General features: G+C 43.0%; 1 protein-coding gene across 3 annotated transcripts in view; it reads left to right on the top strand.

Moving 5' to 3' along the window:
- Positions 1-21,772, top strand: part of KCTD1 (potassium channel tetramerization domain containing 1) — a 98,287-nt gene that overhangs the window by 56,464 nt on the left and 20,051 nt on the right. For 2 of the 3 annotated variants that reach the window (XM_050709220.1, XM_050709221.1), the window contains exon 2: positions 8,208-8,386. In XM_050709220.1, coding sequence (XP_050565177.1) covers positions 8,208-8,386 — 179 coding nt within the window. Of the gene's footprint in view, positions 1-7,640; positions 7,766-8,207; positions 8,387-21,772 lie in introns of those variants that run through there. The other variant, XM_035564052.2, reaches the window with a different exon arrangement.

Genomic DNA, 21,772 nt, shown 5'->3' with positions numbered 1-21,772 from the left:
GAGGGCAAGAGAATTCACCTCCTCTCTGCTACCTGAGGTTCGATAGAGGAAAGAGAAGAAAAGTGACCTATTTTCCAGGTTTAAAGGGAAGTGAATGAAACTGTCCTTGGGGCAGCAGAAGCAAAGGCTTTTTTGTATCAGCTGTAGTGTTGTGGGCAGGGCTGCCAGGCTGCTAAACGCTCTCAGGCCTGCAAGCCTCTTTCCCAGGGACTGCTCATCTTTGTGTAAGTGTTTCCTTTTAAAAAATAAAAATAACTGCATAAAGGTGTCTGAGATGACTGTGGCCTTCCTCCATCGAGACTGAGGGATCTGTTGGCAGTCGGTGGCTTGTGAAAGTTTCTGCAGGATGTGGCAGGATCCACTTTTTGTCTGCAAGAACACAGGCGGCTGAGTGAGGTGACTGAGGTGTCCGGCTATGCAAACCTTCACGTATTTGGGGCTGGGCACGTTACTTTGGGAAGGCTCAGGCTGGGGCCTTGCACTTCCTTTTGGTCACTCCTAAATCAGCTTTATTGTTGGTTTGAGTAGAAGCCGGTGCAGAACAAACAAGCTCCCCGTGGAACAAACGGCCTGAAATTGCAGGTATCTAGCCCATCCCTATCTTGGGACGCCATGAGAAGTGGCACAGCAGGTCTGTTGACCTTTGGTCTGATGTCCTCCTGCGTCCTCCCGCGTGCTTACGGGATGTTTTTGCCAGCTGCGTGCTGGGATGCGCACCCTGTGATTATATGGTGTCGGGTGGGCATTGTGTGCTGCACGGTAATTGGGAGCAGCTTTCGAATCCGGTTCTGCTTGTAAATTAAATTGCCACTTTTTCTGAGTGAGAATCCAATCAGCAGCAAGCCCGGAGACCGTACAAGTCTGCTTCCATTAAGAAAAGCAAAGTGGATGTGTGCTGGGGGAGGGCGATGGGCCGGGGCTGGGCCCCTGAGTTTCATGGGGATTTTATTTTAACAGTGCAGTGGGTTGCATGTATGCAGAAGATCCTGCTTGCAGTATGGGCTTAGGTCAAGTCCTGTGGCAGCCACGCTCACCACTGGCTTGACCAAAGTGTAGAGGGTGTGCACAGCAAGAAATGGGTAGGTAGTGCAGAAGAATAGAGCTTTACTTGCAGGGCCTGAAGGTAATAAAAGAAAGCATTTGGGCTGGCCTCAGCAGTGCCTACCCAAACAGGCAAGGGGCTGAGTTCCCATAAAGAGTACCAAATTACAGAATAACTTGAGGGAGGTATTAAACTTTTGTATGCAGTTTCAAGGCCTACGGGAAGCCTCAGAAAAGTTTATAAGCACTTGAAAAGATATATCCTGTCTCTGTAAACTTGACCTTTTCCAGATTTTGGACTTGCTGCACTAGTGGTATAAGCATAGCCCCTGCCCTTATCCCTAAAGCCTTCTTCTCAAGTTAATTAGAGATTTTCTTAAGCTCTCAGTGGACAGTTTCTGATGAAGGTGTGGTTAGAGCTGTTCTGCTGAAGTTAGTCGTGAGCTACATGCTCGGCTGCTGTCCACCTGGGTGTTGGGGTTTTCAAAGCATCTTCAGGCTCCTGTCCAAGGGCACTTTTAGCTGTCCTGAGTCTGCAGGTAGGCAGCACTCCCTCTTCCCTCGATCCCTTGCCTTGCACTTGGTTCTCTGCACCTGTGGCGTTTATTCTAGGTCCTGATCAGCTCCGGTGAAATCCCAGCAAGGCTTGTTATGCCGAGGAAATGCAACCATGTTCTCTCCAGCGCTCGCAGCACTGACTGCCAGGTGTGCTTGGCAGTGCCCAGATCCTGAGGAGGCTGTGAGCAGCCAGTGTGCAGGATATGAAGCAAGGGATCCCCGTCTCAAGGGATAGAATCAGCTCCACTGCTGGGGACAGCACCTCTGGGACAAGGAGGATATAGCAATTAAAATTGGCCTGTCAGGTAAGCGCTCCACTCACCATCGCTGTAGCCACTCTGGTGTGACAAAGGTTCATCATTGCCTTTGTAGATTTGGTCTGTGTTTGGGCTATTGCACGATGCAAAAGACCTTACCTCTAGGAGATGGTTTCAGCCATGTCATTATCTTCTGATGGCCTGTGCGTTACCCCCTGGCTATGATGGACTCCGGGTACCTGTGTCCTCTCTCTCAAGCAGCCATGTGGCATCCACCTTGTTATAGAATGCATTGGTGCCTGTGTTTCTGCAAATCGTACTGGTTGCTGCAGACATGGCACTGGTGGCGGGCAGTGAGCAGCTGTTTGGTGTAGTAGTTGGTCTTGTGCTGTACTCAAGTGCTTCAGCATCTCAAGAAAACCCTCCTAACTTCTCAAGCTCTCTGTTGTACTTGGCTTTCTTGTATAGAATAATTTGGTCTTCCATCACATGTTGACAGACATTCAGGATGTAAAATGAGGCTTTTCCTCCAGAGGTCTAAAATAATTCTTCTGCTACTACCATTGCATCTCAGGGGACCTAGTATCTCAGCTTACTGTGGCACTAAATTGCATCTGATAGTGTTTTGGGCCTGTCTCTCATGCAGCACTCAAACACAATTGTTTTGGAGTTTTGCTTTATAAACGCAATTCTTAATGTTCAGAGTCAGCAGTCCTAAAGCTCGCAGCTGCAAGGGAGAGAACACTCATTATATTGATGAAAGGCAAAACATTACAGCACAATCGGCAGATTTTCACTGGGGAAAGTGATGCATTACTTCTTTGTTTTGCAGACCCAGTGGCTCCAGTACAGCCCAACCATCTCCTCAGAGAGCTACCACCTGTCAGGGTAAGGGTGAAGAAGCAGAAGAAAGAGAATTGATATGCTCATGTGTAAACACCTTTTGCCAAAGGCCTGGGCCACTTCTTGGTGCCTGTGTTATTCAGAACGAAGGTGAAGAGAAGCATGACGATGGCACACATGACTTAGGAGACTGAAAAGCATCTGGCACACTCCATACTGTGCACATAGTCATCTTTTGAACACCTTGTGGGCTCTTTCTGAGGGGCCAGCACAACCTGGTGTCATCTGTGGACGTGGTATACCATGGCTGTAGCCAGAGAATTCTGTGTGAGGATTCAGCCCATGGAGGAACCCAGGGCTGGGTTTTCCCCTTCCAAGAGAAAGTGTCTGGGCTTCCTGGACACGTAGCTCTATATCTCTGTGTGCTTGTTAAACCTTCCAGAAGAGCTGTTTGTACTCTACTGATATTGTTTATATTGAATAAATATATTCTCCAGCTTCTTTGTTGTGGTGACTGTTTTTGCTGAATTGAAAAAAAGTGGGGGGTACTTGCTTAAGCATTGTGGTGAGACATGATCATGATTTTTTTTTTTAATCTTTAATGAAATGTTTATTTTGAAAAAGTGTGGCCTCAAAACGAGGACGCTTCTGCAGGAGCCAAATCTGAGAGAGTCATCCTAATGTTCCTGGTTTGGAAGAGGGACTTGAACCAGGGTATCGTGCATCCCCTCAGACACCCCTAAGCATCAGCCCACTGTTTATTTCAGTGTTGGGGCACACAGCTGTCCATGAGATTTGAGTGGTTCCTACTTTGTACTGAAGGAATAGGCATTTGTGCCTCTGTCTTCTGAAGTTTTTTTCACCATTTGGATTCATTTTCCACACAGTGGGGTGCATATCTTTGGAGGAGATGTTTCTGCCAGAGATTGCTGGGGTGACTATGCTGTCTGCTTTTGCTACTTGAGGTGGTTCCTAAGCACGGAGCTGCTGTGAAGAGAAACCTCTCTCTTGTGACTTTCTATTGTAAGAAAAGATAATGGATACAGATGGATTTGATGCAATACAATAAGCTGTTGCATGATTGTCTTTTCTGCTGCCTGGTCTAGATGAGACAAGCTTGTCCCACCTTCCCCCCAAAATCCAAGAAACTTTGAAATATGTGATTTTGAGTTTCTCAGCAGTGATAATCGTTTGAATTGTGACAGGGAGGATCTGATAATTTTGCAATTTCATACAAAGCCTAGACCTGCAGTATACTGAGTAGCATTTATATGCTCCTGCTTGAGCTGGGCTGGCTCCTGGGCGTATGTTGGCTATATTAACCCTGACCAGATATGCCTTGGCCCACAACCAAAAATGATCCCCCCAGTCTTGTGGGTCAGGTAGGTTCTTTGTACTTGAGCATGGGTCCTCCAGTGAGTGAGCATGGGTTGTCTTGTAGTGCTGTGTTTTTTGTCAGGGTTCCCGGCTTAAGAAGGGAACTGAAATGACTTTGCTCAAGACCGCAGAGTGTAAATAACACTTCTGAAATGCTTCTAATCATAGAAGCCTAACACGAGCACATATTTTCAGGGGAGGAGGAAGCCTCCTGTCTCTTCGATTTTGTACACTTAGCAGCACATTTTAATAGCTCATGTTCTCCAGGTATCTCTTATTTCTTCCACTTGCTACCAGAAGACTGACATGGCTTCTGTGTTGTTCTTTGGTAAGCCAATGGCATTGGTGCACATCTCAGCCCTACAGCTACTGTGTTTTTGTCAGCCTGTATGTAAAGGCTCATTCTTTACCAACGCTCTTCAATGGAGTTGGTGAGAAGAAGACAGGGAGGAGAAGAGATCTGAAAGCTCTCCTCCACGACCCTCAGTCCCCTTTGGTAGAAAGGCTTCTCAGTCCTAAGGATTTTTGTACGTCCAGGGAGGAGGAGTTGAGGCAAGGTTGCTTTTCTGTTGAGCCTCCAGAAAGGCTTGCCTAGGGCAGAAAGTGAGAAGCAAGTTCAAATATACTCTGACATCCTGGGCCAACTAACTGCTTGCTGTTGAAAGCTAAATATCTTTAAACTGCCCAGTGCATAGATTTTTAGTAGCCCTTCTGAGTTTGTAGTTTCAGTAATGAATTCATTCTCTGTTTAAAATCTGAACTCATTAGCTTGAAAAGTTGTTGGGAAAAAAAATAGAGTGCTAGTAATGATAAATGTTTAAAAGGTATTTCAAGCATTTTGGTCCACAGGAAGTGGTGTAAAATGTGAGATTTCCTGTTCTTTTTTTTTTAATTCTCCGTGGGGTAAATATTGAAATATTTGAAAAGATACCAAGTGAAAAATGAACTGCTAGCAGAGCGGGAAGGTTGCTGCCCCTATAGCCTGCGTGGGCTTTGGCTGTGCTTTGTGTCCCGCTCGTGAACAAAGTCGGTGCAGTTCCTGGGGCGCAAAACAACCTCTGTGATCTCCCTGCCGGGTGGGAGCAGCAATGACTGAGCTACAAACCCTTCTTGGGTCATGGAGGGACCTATGTGAGACTGAATACCCCAAGGAAGGCTGCTGAAGAGCCTTTCAGCCCTCTTTATCATCAGCTGTTTTAAATAGCTTGAAATCAGCTGGGTCCCACCGAGTTTGATTTCCATGACTGCTTTCTCTCCTCCTCTAACTGTTTCTAAGGAATTGTGTTTGTAAACACTTCATGTTAGTGGATGCTTAATTTACCAGTAGTGTCTTATCCTAACCGCTTTTTCTTATCTAAGCTTGTTCACCTCATATTTGCAGTAATCCAGCAAAAGCAGTATATTTTTTCAGAGAGACTATCTGTCCCTATCATCTTTTTCATAGCTGAACTAAAACAACAGTTTAACTCCAATCTGTTAAGCAAATGTCAGAGCGGTGATCTTCACTGCTGCGCTGGTGGATTGCGCCACATAAAAGAAGCTGGTTTTCAATTGCCCGGTTCTTTGAATCCCACTTCTGCATTAATTTCTCCAGGGCAACTGGATAGAAATGGTAGAAATAATAGTAATACTATTGCTTCATTTCAAAGTAGCCGCCAAAACAGCAGTGAATACGTTTCATCCAGGGAAGTGCTCTTTGTGAGCTAAGGCTGGAGCAATATTAGCATTAGAGTTTTTAATATCTAAATATTGAGTATATGGGGCATTGTTTTTTGAGGCATGACGACTGCAGGTAACTTGAAGGGGGAATGTTGAAAAAGGAGGAGGGTGAAATAAAATAGCAAAGGTTTTAATGTAAAATTATATGTACTTTTATTATATGTTTCTTGGGAGTTTTAGTAAGCAAACTTCGTAAAGGGCCGCTTGGTTATGTCTCACTTTTGGAAACCAGTTCTTTTTTCGTACCTCTTTCTGCCTTGTGAAAGGCCCGTGGTCCTTTGACCAATATCCCATCCTCGCGATGATGTTTATCCTACGCCACCTTCTCCCATTTCATACGCCCAGTGCTATCACAGCTATGCTGAACGAGGTCCCAGCCTAACTATAATATTAACCCTGCAAATCTGTTCGTTTTCTCCTGAGCAGCCCCAGGCAGGATATACGGGAGACTGTGTCCAACTGAAAAACTATTACAGGCTCCGTGGTGCTGCTGTCTGCTAAATTGTAACAGGGCTGTGTTTTTCTGACAGAGAGGATCCTGGTGAGGGGAGTGATGTTATCTATTTCATACAAGTTACAGAATTTATTTTTCATTTTAGTTTCAGCCTTCTTTGTTGATTTTTCAAATTGTTTGCCAGCTTTTGAGCACTGAAAAGTGTTCCCTTCCCCACAAAGTGTGCTTTTTCCCCATTTTGTATCGTTTCTTGCCTTCTTACTTTCGCCTTTCCAGTTGTTGTTTTTCATTTTTTCTTCATTATTTTACTAAATATCATGCTGCAGATCAGTAGCATCTTGGGTGGTGGTTGTACCACATAGCATTTATAGCAGACATTAGTTTTGCATAGCGTGTGTACCTTATTTTGTCTGGACTTGTCTTCATTGCGCTGCAGGCACCTCCTCGAGCAATTGTAGTGATTAAGAGTGGTATTTCTGCAAATAATATATTAACTTCTGCTTATACAGAAACAGGGGAAAAAAAAACAAAACCCAACCCTCCCCCCTCAACATCTAAAGTAGGCATTTTTCTTCATCCCCTTCGTTTTTATCGGTATTTGACCTAAGCTTGCTTTTGCGTATGAAAGAAAATTAGTTAAGTACCTTGTGGTTTATAGATGCCTTTTGTTACATATTAGTTGGATTTATTGTGCAATGCTGGCCTGTAAATCATTTCAGTTAGACATTTACCTGGCTCACGCTGCCTTTATGCTTTGAATCTTTAACAGCCATGAAAAATGTATAAATGTTTTCGGCAGCGGAGGGCTTCGCCGGCCCAAATTCCCCGCCATCCTCTGCTTCTGCGAGGTTTTAGTACCCGGCTCTGCGGAGATGTTTACAAAGAAGCCATTACCTTGTGCAGCTAAAAGATGTGTCGAAAGAACAAAGAGAGTTTTGTGATGAAGTGTATCTGACTTCTCGCTGCTTTGCTTACCTTTTAAATGTAAAACCTGGTAATTTGCAAGGGCTTTTAGTTCTCAGGGCATCTCTGTAAGGTTCCAACGTGCGTGGAGCTTTCCTTCAGCAGAAAGCTCGCTTGTCTCAAAACCGCTCTCGAATGCATTTCTATTTTAATCCCCAACTTTGAATGCAGCCTGCCTTACTGGCTCCAGCAAATCGCTCTGCCCTGCCCCACCCTGCTGGGCGCACAGACTACGAGCGCGCTGTTTACCGGCGTTACATCTCTGCCTTTGTGACTAAAAGTTGGTTTCATCAGCAAGCATCTGCTCCTGCTCCACTTTCCGAGCTCGCTTGCCCGGGGAAGCCGCTCAGACCCGCCGCCTATGTGGGGCACGCCGGGGCATCTGTCGCTATACGTATAACTTTTAAATGGAAAATGTCTTTCTCAAAGGCTGTCGATGTCCAGTGGTCTGCAGTGCATGAACAGTTGACTAGTCTGGGTGTTTCTGCTTCGGTTTCCGTGATATGTGAGTTGGAAATTCGAGAGAAGAGTGTGCAGAATGGAGGAGTTGAGGGTTTGTATTTCTCTTCTGACTGCCTCGCAATGACTGTGGAGGGCTTGGGAAGGAGTGCAGATTCTACCTGTGGGTTTTAATTAAAACAGTAATTGTTCTTAGTCTTTCTCTCGTGGCGTTTTTGTCAGAGCCTTTATCAGCTCTGAAATGCAAGAATGAGATTTTTTTCTCTCTGTCATGAGCGGCGTTCAGGAAGAACTTGTTGTATTGAACGTGGTTTCTACTTTCTGGGTTTGGTCGTTGTATTTTGCCACACTTTACCTACTTAAAACGTAGCCAGTTAAGACTTCTGGTTTGATTTTTAAAATTGCCAAATATTTGTCTGTGCTTTAATGAGATGAAAATCATAAGCTGAGACTATGAGACAGTGCTGTTGACTCGAGACTGTGGGTTTCTGTGAGGTTTTCAAGGAGATCATTAACCCACATCTATCTCTTCACAGGACAGTCGGCCCAATATGTCAAGACCTCTGATCACTAGATCCCCTGCATCTCCATTGAACAATCAAGGCATCCCCACTCCAGCACAACTCACAAAATCCAACGCACCAGTTCACATTGATGTGGGTGGGCACATGTATACCAGCAGCTTGGCCACGCTTACAAAATATCCTGATTCCAGGTAACTTTAAAAAGATTGTTCTGCATGTCTGTGGCAACTCTTTTTCTTCAATTTCATGCTTGGACATCCCTCGGCTGTCTTAGAGTGATAAATTTAGTTCCTTTTGTTTCAAAATTAAATTAGGTTTCTTTGTTCGTAGGAGGTTAGAGACTGGCTTTTCTTTCCCTGCTCCACTGTGTTCCAGACAAATGGCATCTCTACAGATCCATATGTTTATGTACTCAAACAAAGTTGATGGTAAAGTAGGCTGACTTTCTACCACATAGGATTCTGGTTTGATGCCTGGGACCTTTTCTGTGGTTTATTACAATCAAAAACTGTATAGGTACTGAATTTAAGTCTAATGTGGGAGTGCTGGGATTTTTTCTTTTGGGTCTACTTTCCTGTACTGTCAGAGTATATTTGCAGATGTGTCACTTGAGGTAAAGGCAAGGTTGTATGTAACAGAATATAGGACAGCATTAACTTCATACTTTTTATAGAATCTTAGGATCTTTTACATAATTAGACTCTTCACTCTCACTTTATATATCTTCTAAATGAGAATTTAGTGGCTTTGGTATCTTACTAGCATTAAGCGGTTAGAAAAATTTGGGGTGCATGAGCAAAGAGTGTATGTAGAGTAGATGTAATAAAAGCACAGCTTTAAGAGAGCAAGAGTTCATTGAACATACGGTATGTGGATGTTTCGTGGTGGTGGTGGCAGATAAACATTGTAGTGATATTATAATTCTAAGAGTGGTTATCAGTTATCAGAGGTTGATTGTGTCTGCAGTATTAGTCTACACCTTGCCCTTCACTGCCTGATCCTGTGGGAAGACAGTGTTACCTTCATGGTCTTTCTACACCAGCATTTGAGCAGGGAGCAGAGAAGAAATTAAGGTGCAGCTCCCATTCCCCCCAGCCATTTGCACGCCTCTCTCTCTCAGCTTTGCACTGCTAAGGAAGAAAAGAAACTCTGTGTAGCATCATCGACATAAGTCTATGGGTTCATTGGAGTGGAAGACCCAGAGGGGCCCCATTGCTACCTTAACATGTCTCCTTCTGCAGAAAGGTGAGGCCAGGTCTCATTACTTCTAACAGGAAAGATGGGTTGGTGCATGGGGGTTTAGTGGAAGAAGGAAGGTGCAGTCTGTCAGATCCTTGGCCAGAGGCACTTGGCAGCGTTGTCATTCTTGATAGCATTGAGATCCCTTTTTTTGTTGATTTTGTGAATGGTTTGAGTGATATTGTCCACCATGATGAGACTTGTAATTCTTGTACTGGGACATAAAGAAATTAAATCCGTCCTGACTAAGGCTTTAAGAGAAACTTAGAATAGAACTATTCAGGTTAGTCCATGTCTTGGTGGAATCCTATTGCTCCAGTTGAATCTCAGTTAAGTGGTTCATTTAACAATTACCCAGAAAGATCCTTATTGCAATTCAAGCAGCCAATTCTCTGTTTCTGCTTCAAGAGCAATTCCCTCTATTAATTATTGTCCTATCACATGACTGGTCTCCAGTGTCGCTTTTGCCTATTATTTTCAGCTATTTTAATAACGGCAATTCACAACTGAAGCGTTTATTCAGAGAATTTCTTTTGTCTGCTCAGATTTTGTTTCCATCAGCCCTTAGCTACTGGGTTGTAGAGGGTGAAGACCAGAGGCGAGTTTGTGAGTTTCTTGATCCCACAACTCTAACTTGCCTTTCCGGAGGGTACAAGATACACTTCATGGGATATGATTTTGTTCTAAGCATAGGTTTCGCTGGTACTACTGCCTCTGCAGCATTGTCTAAATAGTTTTAGGTAGGACTGGGACAGTGCTTCTAACAGTTAGAGCTGACAATGCTATGGGAAGAGAATGGTAAATAAAGGCATATGAAAGAGAAACAGCTGAACACATGGCCTTTCTTCTGACAACCTCCTCAAGGAAGGCCAGGCAGAGCAAAGTAATAGCAGCATTGCCAAAGCAAAGGCCCACCAGGAGAGGTTGAAGCAACGTCTGGAAAAACTTGAACTGTTCTTCAAAAATGGAATCTACCCTTTTCAGAAACTTTTCTTAGGACCTGATTGTGTTCAGCTACTAGGAGTGGTGATTACTTAGCGTTTTCTCAGTAGTTGTAGTAGTGATGGTGTCTGAAACTGTAGGGGAAATGCCTTCCTGTTGTGTATTCCTTCTTTCAGTGCAGTAGAAGAGGCAGTTTCTATTAATAATGCATGCAGCTTCTGTTTCCATGTCAAATTCACCGGGACAGCATATTCCTTTTTAAATGAAGAAACACTGAAATGTCTTTCATAAGTGTGTTTGGTGGCAGTGGAATTTAAGCTTAATGCATTCTGCATTCAATTGAGCTATTGTAACACTTTAAAGTGGAAGCTATGCCTCTAGTATCAAAGCTGGTTTAATAAATTAAACATTTTAAAGCTCTTCAAACATAATTTAAAGAAAACCCAAACTCTAAGTTATAGTCATTCTGTTTCAAGTCGTTCTGACATGCGTTTGTGTTTCAGTTCTGACAGTAAGTGTCTTTTGAACCCCTTGATGAGTGAATAATTCCAGCACAGCTATTAGAATCTGGAATTCCCAGACACTTCCAGAACTTGAGATTTTTTTTTTTTTAACATTAGCAGCTTCAAAAGAACAATTACTAAACTCGTTTGGATGTCAAGACTGTGGCGTAAAGCAATAAGCTGGCAATCATGATACTGTAGTTTGTTTTTTGTCTGTGAGATCTTACCTTAACATTTATTTCCAATGCTGTGTGTGTATAAATATGGTGAGCGCTGGGTACACATTATCCAGTAATATATGGGCCTTAGTAGAAATTGTTCCTTGTAGCCTGACCTGATCAGTCTGTATCCACAGACTAACTTTTTTTATGCTGTTTTACTCTAGTCCAAGGTTTTGGTCAACATTGCTTTATTTTTTATTTTTCTACCAATATCGTGTGTGTGAATGAAATCGAAACTAAGACAGGGTCTCACCAATCTCTTTGGGTGAGTTGAAGCCTCCTGAGGCTTACTGTCACATGAAGTATTGTCTTTGAAAAATAAGGTCTTGACTACCTTGCCTGAAAGAGCACTGCTCCAGGGATGAGTCAAGGCATAGGTTGCAGGCTCCAGCATCTAACAGGTTGAGACATGAAAGTCATTAGGCTCCTGACTCGTATTACATGCAGTCTAAGGGCCAGAAGCCTAAAATGAACCTTTCATCTGTGGGCCAGGTACCAGAGTCATCTTTCTTTGCGAGATTGAAAGGGTGATATCCAAAGCAGCAGCTTTGGAGTCACTGTGACTTGCCGGTATGGAGGAGACCTATCCTGATAGAGCAGTCTTTGCTTTGGAGCAAGTGTGCTCTTCCTTCTCCTTCTGGGTTCAGTAACATCTCTTCTTGTGCCTCTCCATTCTCCCCTTCTTGGACAGTATAGTAGGAATTGCAAAGAGTGCTTTAAAAAGGGTTCCGTAAATGGTACCAGGTAAAGACTTGCAGTTTGCAGGGCACGTTTTCTGTAATTCTTTTGTTAGATCCCCAGAACCAGTTTGTGACTTGATATGTAAAATGCCTACTGACAAGTATCCATCCATTCCTCCAGAGAAAACCTAGGTGAGAGTATAAAAGCATCTTGCTGCTGATGCTGGGTCCTTGCCCTTTGCTATGGAAAGACCATCAAGGGCTTCTCTCAGATACTCTTACAAAGAAACCAAGGAATTAGGACCTAACTGTATTCTGGCCAAAGGCTGATTGCAGTGAAGAAATCCAGCAGACAAGCAGCTTATCTTTGAATTAAGTAATCTTGGAATGTAAAATTCTGAAGCTGAAATAATGCTTAAAAAAATACAATTCATAACGAATCAGCAGTACAGAATGCAGGGGAGCCCAGCTGATATTTCAGACCAGGGAGAACTTGCTGTTTTCACAAGGAAGATCTCATATGATTGTTTTATCTCATCAACAGACTTCAGGTTCTCCCAAGCCATCAGTGAAACCATGCCTCAGACATGATCTCATGCAGCTGAATAATAAAATTTGCCGGAGTTAGGCTTCATGAAAAGGCAAATTGAATCAGTATATCCACCAAGAAGGCCTAATATAAGGCTGGGGGAAAAAAAAAAAAAAAGCTAGTTTTCTTTAAATACCTGAGCAGGGGCAAGTGTCCTTTTGTGCACCTTGTCCCTACAATACTGTAAACTTTGCTGCATTTACTCATGTGTGGATTGTTCCTTCTGTTTTCCAGTTGTTGACCAATGGTGGTGCATATGTCCATGCGAATGGACCAAATGTGGTTGTTTCTACTCTATGAGAAGTCTGAGGTTTTAGAATTTGTTGTTTTGAACTAGATTATGCAGGATAATATTTGGCAACGCAGTTATCTGTTAAAGATTTGGATGCACTGATTTTTGTTTTTTTATCGTATTACTTTGTATTACTTTTTTTTGCAAATGAAGATTTTCAAAAATGAGCCTGCTTTCTACAACCCAGAATAAGCCTCACATTTTTTAATGGGAATATGGATACAAGATGAGGATCTCTTAGAAGTGCCTTTCTCACCTGAGAGCTGAGGCACATGCAAGTTCTTCCATTGTTCCTTACGGTCACCAAAGAGTCTGAGGAAAGTGGCTTGAGTTTGTAGAGTTTATGATTATGAGTAGAGGAAGTACAGGTCTGTTAGTTCTCGTTTGGACCTGAGCAGCCTACTCACCTTCTCTGTGTATTATCATCTTGCATAAGATCAAACCCTTTGCTTGGAGATGGCAATCCTACATTTCTCAGCCTTTATGCTGTCTGTATGGTATCTACCAAAAGTTGTTGTGCACCAGGCTAAGACAACCTCAAATGACTATCGTAGCTAAATGAGATGTTTGACTTTGATCCATATGAGCATCAGCTCTCTGATATCTCTGTTATCAGCAATATCAGCAGTGTGGTCTGTCACAGGTTCAAAGCATCTGGACTTTTAATTAGTTCTGTCCGAGTCGCACAGTGCAAACCTTTGCATAATTCTATGGTGTCAGATCGGGACATCCTGTATTCCTACTGTAGAATCAGAAGATTTCTTAAAAACCTTAGATATTTTTCCTTCTAAAACCTTTTGGGGTATTTGATTGCGTTGCTACATCTCCCATCTTGAGTTACTCCCTACATACAAAGATGGGTTCTTCTTGTATAGTATTTCACAATACTTCCAAATTTCTGCCCAGGGCTGTTTCAGGTTTTCATATGAACCAATCCATTCATGTCCCAGTTTTCTTGCCCAATCTTCACTCTCAGCCCTCAGGGAAATTAAATTTCACACACTTGGATCTAGTTAGGACACTGGCTTTTTTGGTTGACGAGGGTTTCTTTTGCATCAATAGCATAAAATCACTTAGCAAAATGCCCAGACAGCCCGTGGCCCTTACTGACGGTTTGGGAGCAGGCCTTACCCTTCGTAGGTTACATATGTGAACCCCTAAGGACATCCTGTACCTTAGGCAGGATACTGCTGTTTACCTGTTCCAGAGCGTTGGCTGTTTCTGCAGTCTGAAGACTGTCCACAGTTCCAGAAGAAGACATGTCCATTGTTTCATGCTTCTGCAGGTTGCAAGGCCGTGCTGGAGACTTCTTGTTAGGTAGGAGGCCTGTTGTGGTGGGGCTGTTCTACACCGTGCACAGGAGTCCCCGTGCAACACCTCCGTGAGAGCAGTCCTCTTACTTGTTTCTGACTCATGTTGGATGGTACCTCTCAAACTATTGTCATATGAGGCTAGTCATTCAAAAAAAAAAAAAAGCTAAGTTTTCTAATTAATGAGCTTTGATTTTTTTTTGTTGCTGTTTTTATGAAAATGCTAATAGAATGCATGTTATTACATCTTTACTTCTAGTCTCCTTATTTGAATTCGTTTTCCTGGAAGGCACAACTGTATCAGCAGAACTATTTGGTGATCTTTCTAGAGTAGCAACATCAAAGCTGGCTGAAGTATTATTACTTAAATCACTGTGCTAAATTTGTTATACAACTTTTTCTTCTGTAAGTTGTAAAGAGCAAGCTCCCTTGAGAGTTTTCAATGTTGTTATGCTCAGGCAGCTGCCTCAGTATGAGTGGTCCAGGTGGCAATTTTTTAATATTTTTTATTTTTTATTTTCCTGGCAAGGGGGAATAGACAGAAGAGGTTGGCAAAGTCTTGGTTTAATCTTTGTTACCTACCCTGGCTTGCTCATCTAATTATTCACTTTTTATATTTCATCATTTGATTGCTGCATGGTCTTGTGGTAAGAAAAAAGGTTTGGAATAGGACAACACTCTACTACTGATGTGTTCTGTGACCCAAGATAACTGATTTGACTTCGAGCTTTGGTTGCTTCCTACCAAGGTTAACAAAAAAGCAATTGGTAAAATGCTTTGTGATGAGAATTGAAAGTTTAAAAGATTGCTGTCTCGAAGCATAAATATTTATAGATGCCAGTAACTGTGATAGAAACAGTTGATGACATTATTATCATCAGAAGCATATATCAGTGAAAAATGAAATGCTGATTCAGAAGGACCATGCACAATACAGTTAGTTCAACAAAGTTTAAAACTTCTGCATTGTCAACTGGTGTTTCTTACTCCTGGGCTGCTGTTCTTTATTTTGTCTTGGTCGCTGTGACCATGTATACAGATCTGGGGGGGAAATAGAACAGTAAATGATAGCATACTTCATTCCTGTTTCAAGAAATTTAGAGAATTTACACAACTGATTTTGTAAAGAGACATCTTTTGTAACACACATCTGTCAATAAATTGCTCAGAGGGGTATTTTCTAGTCATGGCTGAACCGAGATTAATTGTATCTCTAGGTATGTATATTGAACTCAAGGTATATATTGACCTCACTTTGCCTCAACAAATGATCACCACAGGTCAGCCATCACTGTCTCCTTGGTAGAAGTGAATATTTTCTGAATCTTAGTCCTGTGCTATGTTTACCTAGCAAGGTCAGCAAGCCATCGCAGTTGCTTGTGGCTAGTGACTGGGTGAAAGAAATAGTATGGTCAGATTAGTAGGTTTTCACATCATGTGGTCAGTAACTGGTAGTGAGTCATCACTGAAAGGGGCCATCAAGGTGATGTCTTCCTGTTATAAGTGTCAGTAAAATTGTTTTTGTGTACTAGTTATTTGTAGGATTAAAAAAATAGTTTTCTACTTGTTGTAGACTTTTGCAGTCTAATGTGTAAAATAATAGTGAAATCAAGATGGTGGATTGTTAGAGTACTCCTCACACATATGCAGACCCAGGGACTTTCTGTCACAGGTTCATGCCATGCTTAGCCATGGCTGCATGAGTATGATGGTGTGGATAGACAAATTCAGAAGAAATTTCTACATTCATGAGTGTTACAAAGTGAAAGGCTTCATCTCCTTATTTCTGAGGCTGGTAGTCTTCTGAGGTAGCAAATACTTTTCTAGAGGAAAAAGAAGAAAATCTGTATCCGTATTGTCAGCATGGCTCACAGGTCCATGTACCAGTAGGCCATGTAAGTACCCCTGTGAGGTGGTATGGTTTGGTTCAAGCTGTCAGTCAGCAAGAGGAGGGGATATTAATTACTGCTTGTGAAGGGTCAGTGCTCCAAGAAATCTCATTGCACAGGCTGCTTGATTTCAGCTCCATGAGTGGAAATCTGTTAGTGAGGAGCAGTTGTTGTAGCATTCAGACTTGTAGCCCAGTAGCGTGGCTCATAAGACAGCATAAAGGCACCCGAGCTGTACTGCTCATTCTAGCTGACCAAGAAAACACTCAGAGAAAAGGGAGTGCTCAGCCTGTGGGTTGTGCTGCTCTGATAAGGACAAGCTCATGAGAAGCTGAGGTGGCAGCTTCCTGCTTGGCACTGAAGTGTTGGGCTTATCGGTCATTTCTGATTGGGTCCAGATTTGAATCATAGCCTTGAGGTTCACCGGTTTGTTTTGTCTTTCGCTGTACTCAGTCCTTGCACTCGGGGACCTCTGTACGTTAGCACTAGGTTCTGATTCTGCTGCCACATGGGCTGTTTGCTCTTCTCTGGTCTTTCATGAACTGCAATGCAGTTGCTAAGGAAATTGGCATCTTCTACGTACGCAATTGCAGAAGTAAACATTTGGCTTCCAGTTTTGCTGTCAACGCCTGGCCACCTATTGGGTGTGTTTGGAGCTTTGGGACGTAGATTCTGATTTGTCGTCTTTTTGGTAATGATCTGTTTTCGTGTTGGGTTTCAGGCATACAAGCATGTTTGCCATTTGGGGATATATCTGCGAAGTTTGCATAGGAATTTGGAAAAACTGCTTAGGACCCAGTGTTTATCTGTGCTCTTTCTAATACAAACAATGCATAAATACTGTGGGATTGTCACCAGTTTCTGTTATGTGAACACATCCTCTAACTTAACTGGTTTGCAGTGTATTCAAATGCAGTTGTGTCATAACCAGACAACTGTCGTCTGACAGGCTTGAGTTCTCCTTTGTCATTCATTCTCAGTCTCTTTCCCTATAATCTTCAGCTCTTGGGATGTCTCTGTCTCTTCGACTGCATCTTTTTTCTGTCCGCATTCAGCTCTGAGCATCAAGCTTAATTTTGCCATCTGAATTCCCTCGTTGTTTTGTCTTCATTTTTTCTTCACCTGCGTTTTTCTGCCTCTGTCAGAAGGAGTCAGAGCTCACAAAGATCACAGGTGATCCTTACCTGACCAGATCAAGGCACATTGCTTGCTTCTTGTCCCTCTTTCCCCATGCACCATTGGGTTTCTGACTCCTGTTAATGGTGAGTTTCCTTGGTAATCAGCCAGCCTATTTTTTTGGATATCTCATATGATGCTTTCATTCATAGTGACATCAGCTGAAAGGATGCTCTGAGACTCATTGATACCAATCTCTTCCATTGAATCTTTGAATCGGTGATCTAAGTAAAGTATTACTAACTGTGATGCGTATGTTAGCTTAGATCCAGCACAGTTGTCTCTGCAACTCATTTGGACGATCTTCTAGACACTTTTGAGGCACTCTGCCTGCCTCAGAGAATTAAGGGGTTCCTGTAACAGCTGGAAAGTGCTTGAGTTGAGCTTGTAGCTAATTCTCACGGCCTGCTTTGCAGGAGCATGCCTTTAGGAGAGCAGTGGTCTGACGGTCACCTTTCCACCCAGTCCTTCCACTGCACAGCTCAGTCTGCATAGACACTTGGGTTAGCTCTGATGCTCAGAGCAATATAGTACAATGCTCCACCTGGACTCGTTTATCCTGCTTCCAGCTAACTCAGCTCTGCTGCCTCTGGTACCCAAGCTAATTACTGAAGACCAATACTTTATATTTCTATGCACCACTGCATTTTGCAGCACAGGCACTCGGTTGAAGGAAAGCAATGCTGGCAACTCAGTTTCTGTAAATCAACTTTGTTTGTGAAGGAGTGAAGGAGGTGAAAGGGGAGAGTGATAGAAAGGTACAGAGATTTTCCTCATAAGATTAAATGGCAGAGCATAGCAATATTAAGTAAAATGGCAGTATGCTTCAGTAGCTCATCAATTTATAAAGACAAAGATTAATTCTACTTCCTAGACCCCAGTGGGGTTTTCATGCTAAAATGTGACTCATCTGTCAGTCAAATGGTAGGCATAATTGTTCTTTAAGTGACCTATTAAAATACCATTCCTTTTAATTAAAAGTTGTATTTGTGTTCTGGCGCAGTCTGTACCCGAACTGCTGAAGCCCTTTCCATGCGAGGCGCGTTGCAGGCAGGGAGCTGGCTTGAGCTGTGTCACACACACGTGTGAAACGGGAGTGATTGAAGTCCAGAGCAGCAAAATGTGGCTTGCCTTCAGCTTCCGCTGGCAGGGAGGGAGATGGAGGGAGAAGCAGCATCTCCCAGGACCGCACCCAGGCTCTTTGCATTCCTTGCCTAAGACATTGCTTGTAGTTACTTCTTGCGGCGTAGAAAGTTATAGTACGGGGCATTTCCCGTAAGTGTGTCACTTCAGAGCAAATGATGGATTACGTCCTTCCACACCCCAAAAGCATTCTTTGTGCTATAATTAAAAAATAAATGTTGCAACGTTGAATTGGAAATATTTTCTGCCATACAGTGAATGTGTTTTGTTAGGTTGCCTGGATGTAATTGCAACAATGTCAGGGTATTAAAACCTTGTCACGGGGCAATGGTTTCCTGCCGCTATGCGAGTGCCAAGGACTGCTTTGCTTAGCAGCAATATTGCTGTTTATCTCCATCGGCAGTGGTGATGATTTTGCTTCTGTAGAACTTTTCTTCTTATTTTCTTGCCGATATGCACATGATAAATTACAGTTCTGCGCGAGCACTAACCTCAGAGCTTAAATGGGGGGAAGTGCCGCCGTGCCAGAGAGCAGCCGGGCTGGGAGATGGCTCCTGGTCTGCCCAAACTTGCTGGCGATCCAGGGGAGAAGCCTCCCAAAACAGCCACCCCATTCAGGGAGCTCCACCAGGCCCCTTTCACCCATCTGAGAATTGATTTCTCTTAAACAGTTCAGAGGGCCCTGGGGGGCTCTCAGCGTGCATAAAAAATGAAAACCCTTCCTGTCTTAGAGCAGTGCAGGCAGTCAATACAAAAGAGAAAAATGATCTTTTGAGTGTATCCCGTTCAATCCATTATCTCGAGGGCCTGCGTGTGGTGCTTCATCAACACATCATCATCTCAGTGATACGTGGGGGGAGAGGGTGAGATGGTGTTTGGGGAATTCAGAGAAAACTCTGCGGTGCTCCCAGTGCCACAGGATAGGCTAAATACGATACAAGCCAGAAAATGAGAGCTGCAGCAAAACTGATATGTTCCTTTTTATAACAAATTGATTTCATATTTTACATGTTTGAAACACAAGCAAATCGTTCAGGAAAAGTTTTGAGTGCCTCTTGTGTTGGTAGGAAAGCCCTGTTGGGCATCTATTACAATAATTGCTTTGCTTTAGATCAGAATACAAACTTTCTTTCAGATTTTTTTTTTGCTTTACGATGATAAAGAGAATAAAAGAGGAAAGAAAAAAACCAGTGTCGTGCTGTCAGTGCATTCTAGCCTTGTTTTGGCAGGTTGTCAAGGGGTTAGACTGCGCTGTCATGAGCTAAACTGGTGTTGAATTTCAAATTCTTGTGAGTTGAGTGTGTCACAACTGTTAGTTTTTAAACATTGACGTTTTTTAAATTTTTTGCATGCCTGTATTAATGATTTGTATGTTTTACTTAGACGAGCATGAAAGGAAGATACTTGCTTTCAGCTGTTCTCAGTTTGCAGTGTTTGCTGGTGTTATTTTACCAGATTGTGTGGTTAGGAGCTGATTTTTTGCTGTCAGTATTTCCTTGCTGCAAGTACTAAGCATGTTGCTCTTTGTTAAATTATATGAAGTAAAAGAGATAATAAATGAGGATCAATTCCAATAATCAGTAGTATCAATAATCCAGGAGGACTATTGAAAAAATGTATTTTTGGAGGGCAGCTGCAACGGGAAGAACGAAGACGGTATTCCAAAATGCAACTGACTTGTCAAGCTTACGTCCTTCGGGGTGTCCTCCATTTCCTTTAGAGAAAGGTTTGCTTAAATAAACTGGGCAGTAAGCAGTGGGTGTGTGCTTTTGCACAACATCATCCACCCAGGTGCATTGTTGGCCATGGTGATCCTAAAGGCAGAGTGCTGTCAACATTCCTAATTGGTTATTACCCAATAACGCACACCCTCGAGTGTCTTGGGACTACAAAATACTTTCTACCTAGCCTTCCTACATGAATAATGAAGCACTTCAAATATTCATCCAATTATATTCAGCCTCTCTCTTGACAAAGGGTTGCCAAATGCAATTGGACATACTTCTGACATAGAATTTCAGGCTGCATCTATGTTGGAAGGGCTTAGTCATAATTCTTGACTTCTGGGGAGAGATTAGATAACACCGCGATGGTAATTTCTCCAGCCTCAAAACCTATTGTTTATTCACTTTTGCTGTTAAATTCCGTTCTACTAGCTGTATAATTGCAGAATTTCAAAAATGTATTTTTTTAATTTTCTACTTGGAGCTTGTCGCGTGAAACACCGCATGTTCTGTTTGAAACAATGAGGTGATTTGCGTGTTCTCCAAGTGCTGCTGGTACAGCTGGCTATGGCTGAAGTCACCAGCAAGCATTTGAAAAGCAGACAGTTACTTTTCAAACATATCTACTGTATATGTTTTCTGCTCTTTGGTTTTCAAGTCATTTTGCTGCCAATCATGATTGACTCCCAGTATGCCAGTGTCTTATTTTTGAATGAATGTTTCTTAAGTCTTGCTAACATGCTGTTACAGGCATGAAGTAAGCTAGGGGAAAGATGCCTCCCTGCTTGTATTTTCCTTGTGGAAGACCTAACTCAAGGGAAAGGACAAGGAGAGAAAAGCTCCTGCTTTTCAGTAGCTAATGTGTATTTGGAGGCCCCGCTTTTTGTCAGGCATTCTCATTTTTCCAGCTTCTATTATTGTTGTCTCATAAAGCTGGGCCCTGGGCCATGCCTTTCATGCCGGCCTTTCCCTGCTTAGTAGCTAACCCAGATAAACTCATCAGCAGAGCTACAATTGCACTTTCCCCTTTCCACTTTGGATTAATGGCGCAGCTCCCTCTGACTGAATGGATGCTGCTCTCCAAGCTGCAGAGGTCTGGTTCCAGGTGAGCCTCTAATTCCTCACTTCAGATACAGAAATAACAGCCCTAATCAGGTGCGTTTCATGCTTCTCTCTTTGGTAGGCTCAACAAAAGGAGAGGTGAAAAGGATGTTGCTGGAAGTCGCTGCTTGTCTGGTGTCATTATAAGGTGTAAAGCATTGGTTTGAAAATAGAACAGCTGCTATGGCTGCAACTTTCAATTGCATTTAGCTTCTATGTGGGTTACTTTATTCGCTGTTAAAATGCGAAGCAGCTAAATAAGGGGTGCGAGTCCTCCTTCCTTCTCTTACTAATGGAGTCCTGAAAACACAACGGGCCATAGGAATCGATGGAGAACATACGCCTGGCTTTTTTACCGTGCTAAAATCGTAAAGCTGGTGGTGCAGTTCTCATCCTCAGGAGAAAAATTAGTCATGTTGTTTTCAAAGCCTGTCCCTGAATCTGCAGGAGGAGAGGGCTGCAGCACTGTGAGAGCCAGGCTGAGGCTGCTCCAGGAGCACATCTTCCAGCAGCCCCATCCCGTCCTGTGAAGGACCTTCGGCTCGTGTGCCTCGGTGTCTTTCTTTGCAAACTGCTTCCACTGGGGAAGGTGAGTGGTTATGAAAGCTTCATCAGCTGGAAGCTGAGGAGGCTGCAGACAGAACAAAATAAACGGGGTGGGGTCTGGAAAAACAGGGCTGGTGAAACCCAGTGCCAGTAAAGGTCAGGTCTGTTGCAGTACATCGCTGACTAAACTTACGTACAAAATGAGGGCACATCCATCATAGC

Source organism: Cygnus atratus, chromosome 2 (genome assembly GCF_013377495.2).
Source record: "Cygnus atratus isolate AKBS03 ecotype Queensland, Australia chromosome 2, CAtr_DNAZoo_HiC_assembly, whole genome shotgun sequence".
Classification (NCBI taxonomy): Eukaryota; Metazoa; Chordata; class Aves; order Anseriformes; family Anatidae; genus Cygnus; species Cygnus atratus.
This window is presented reverse-complemented; position numbering and strand designations above follow the sequence as displayed.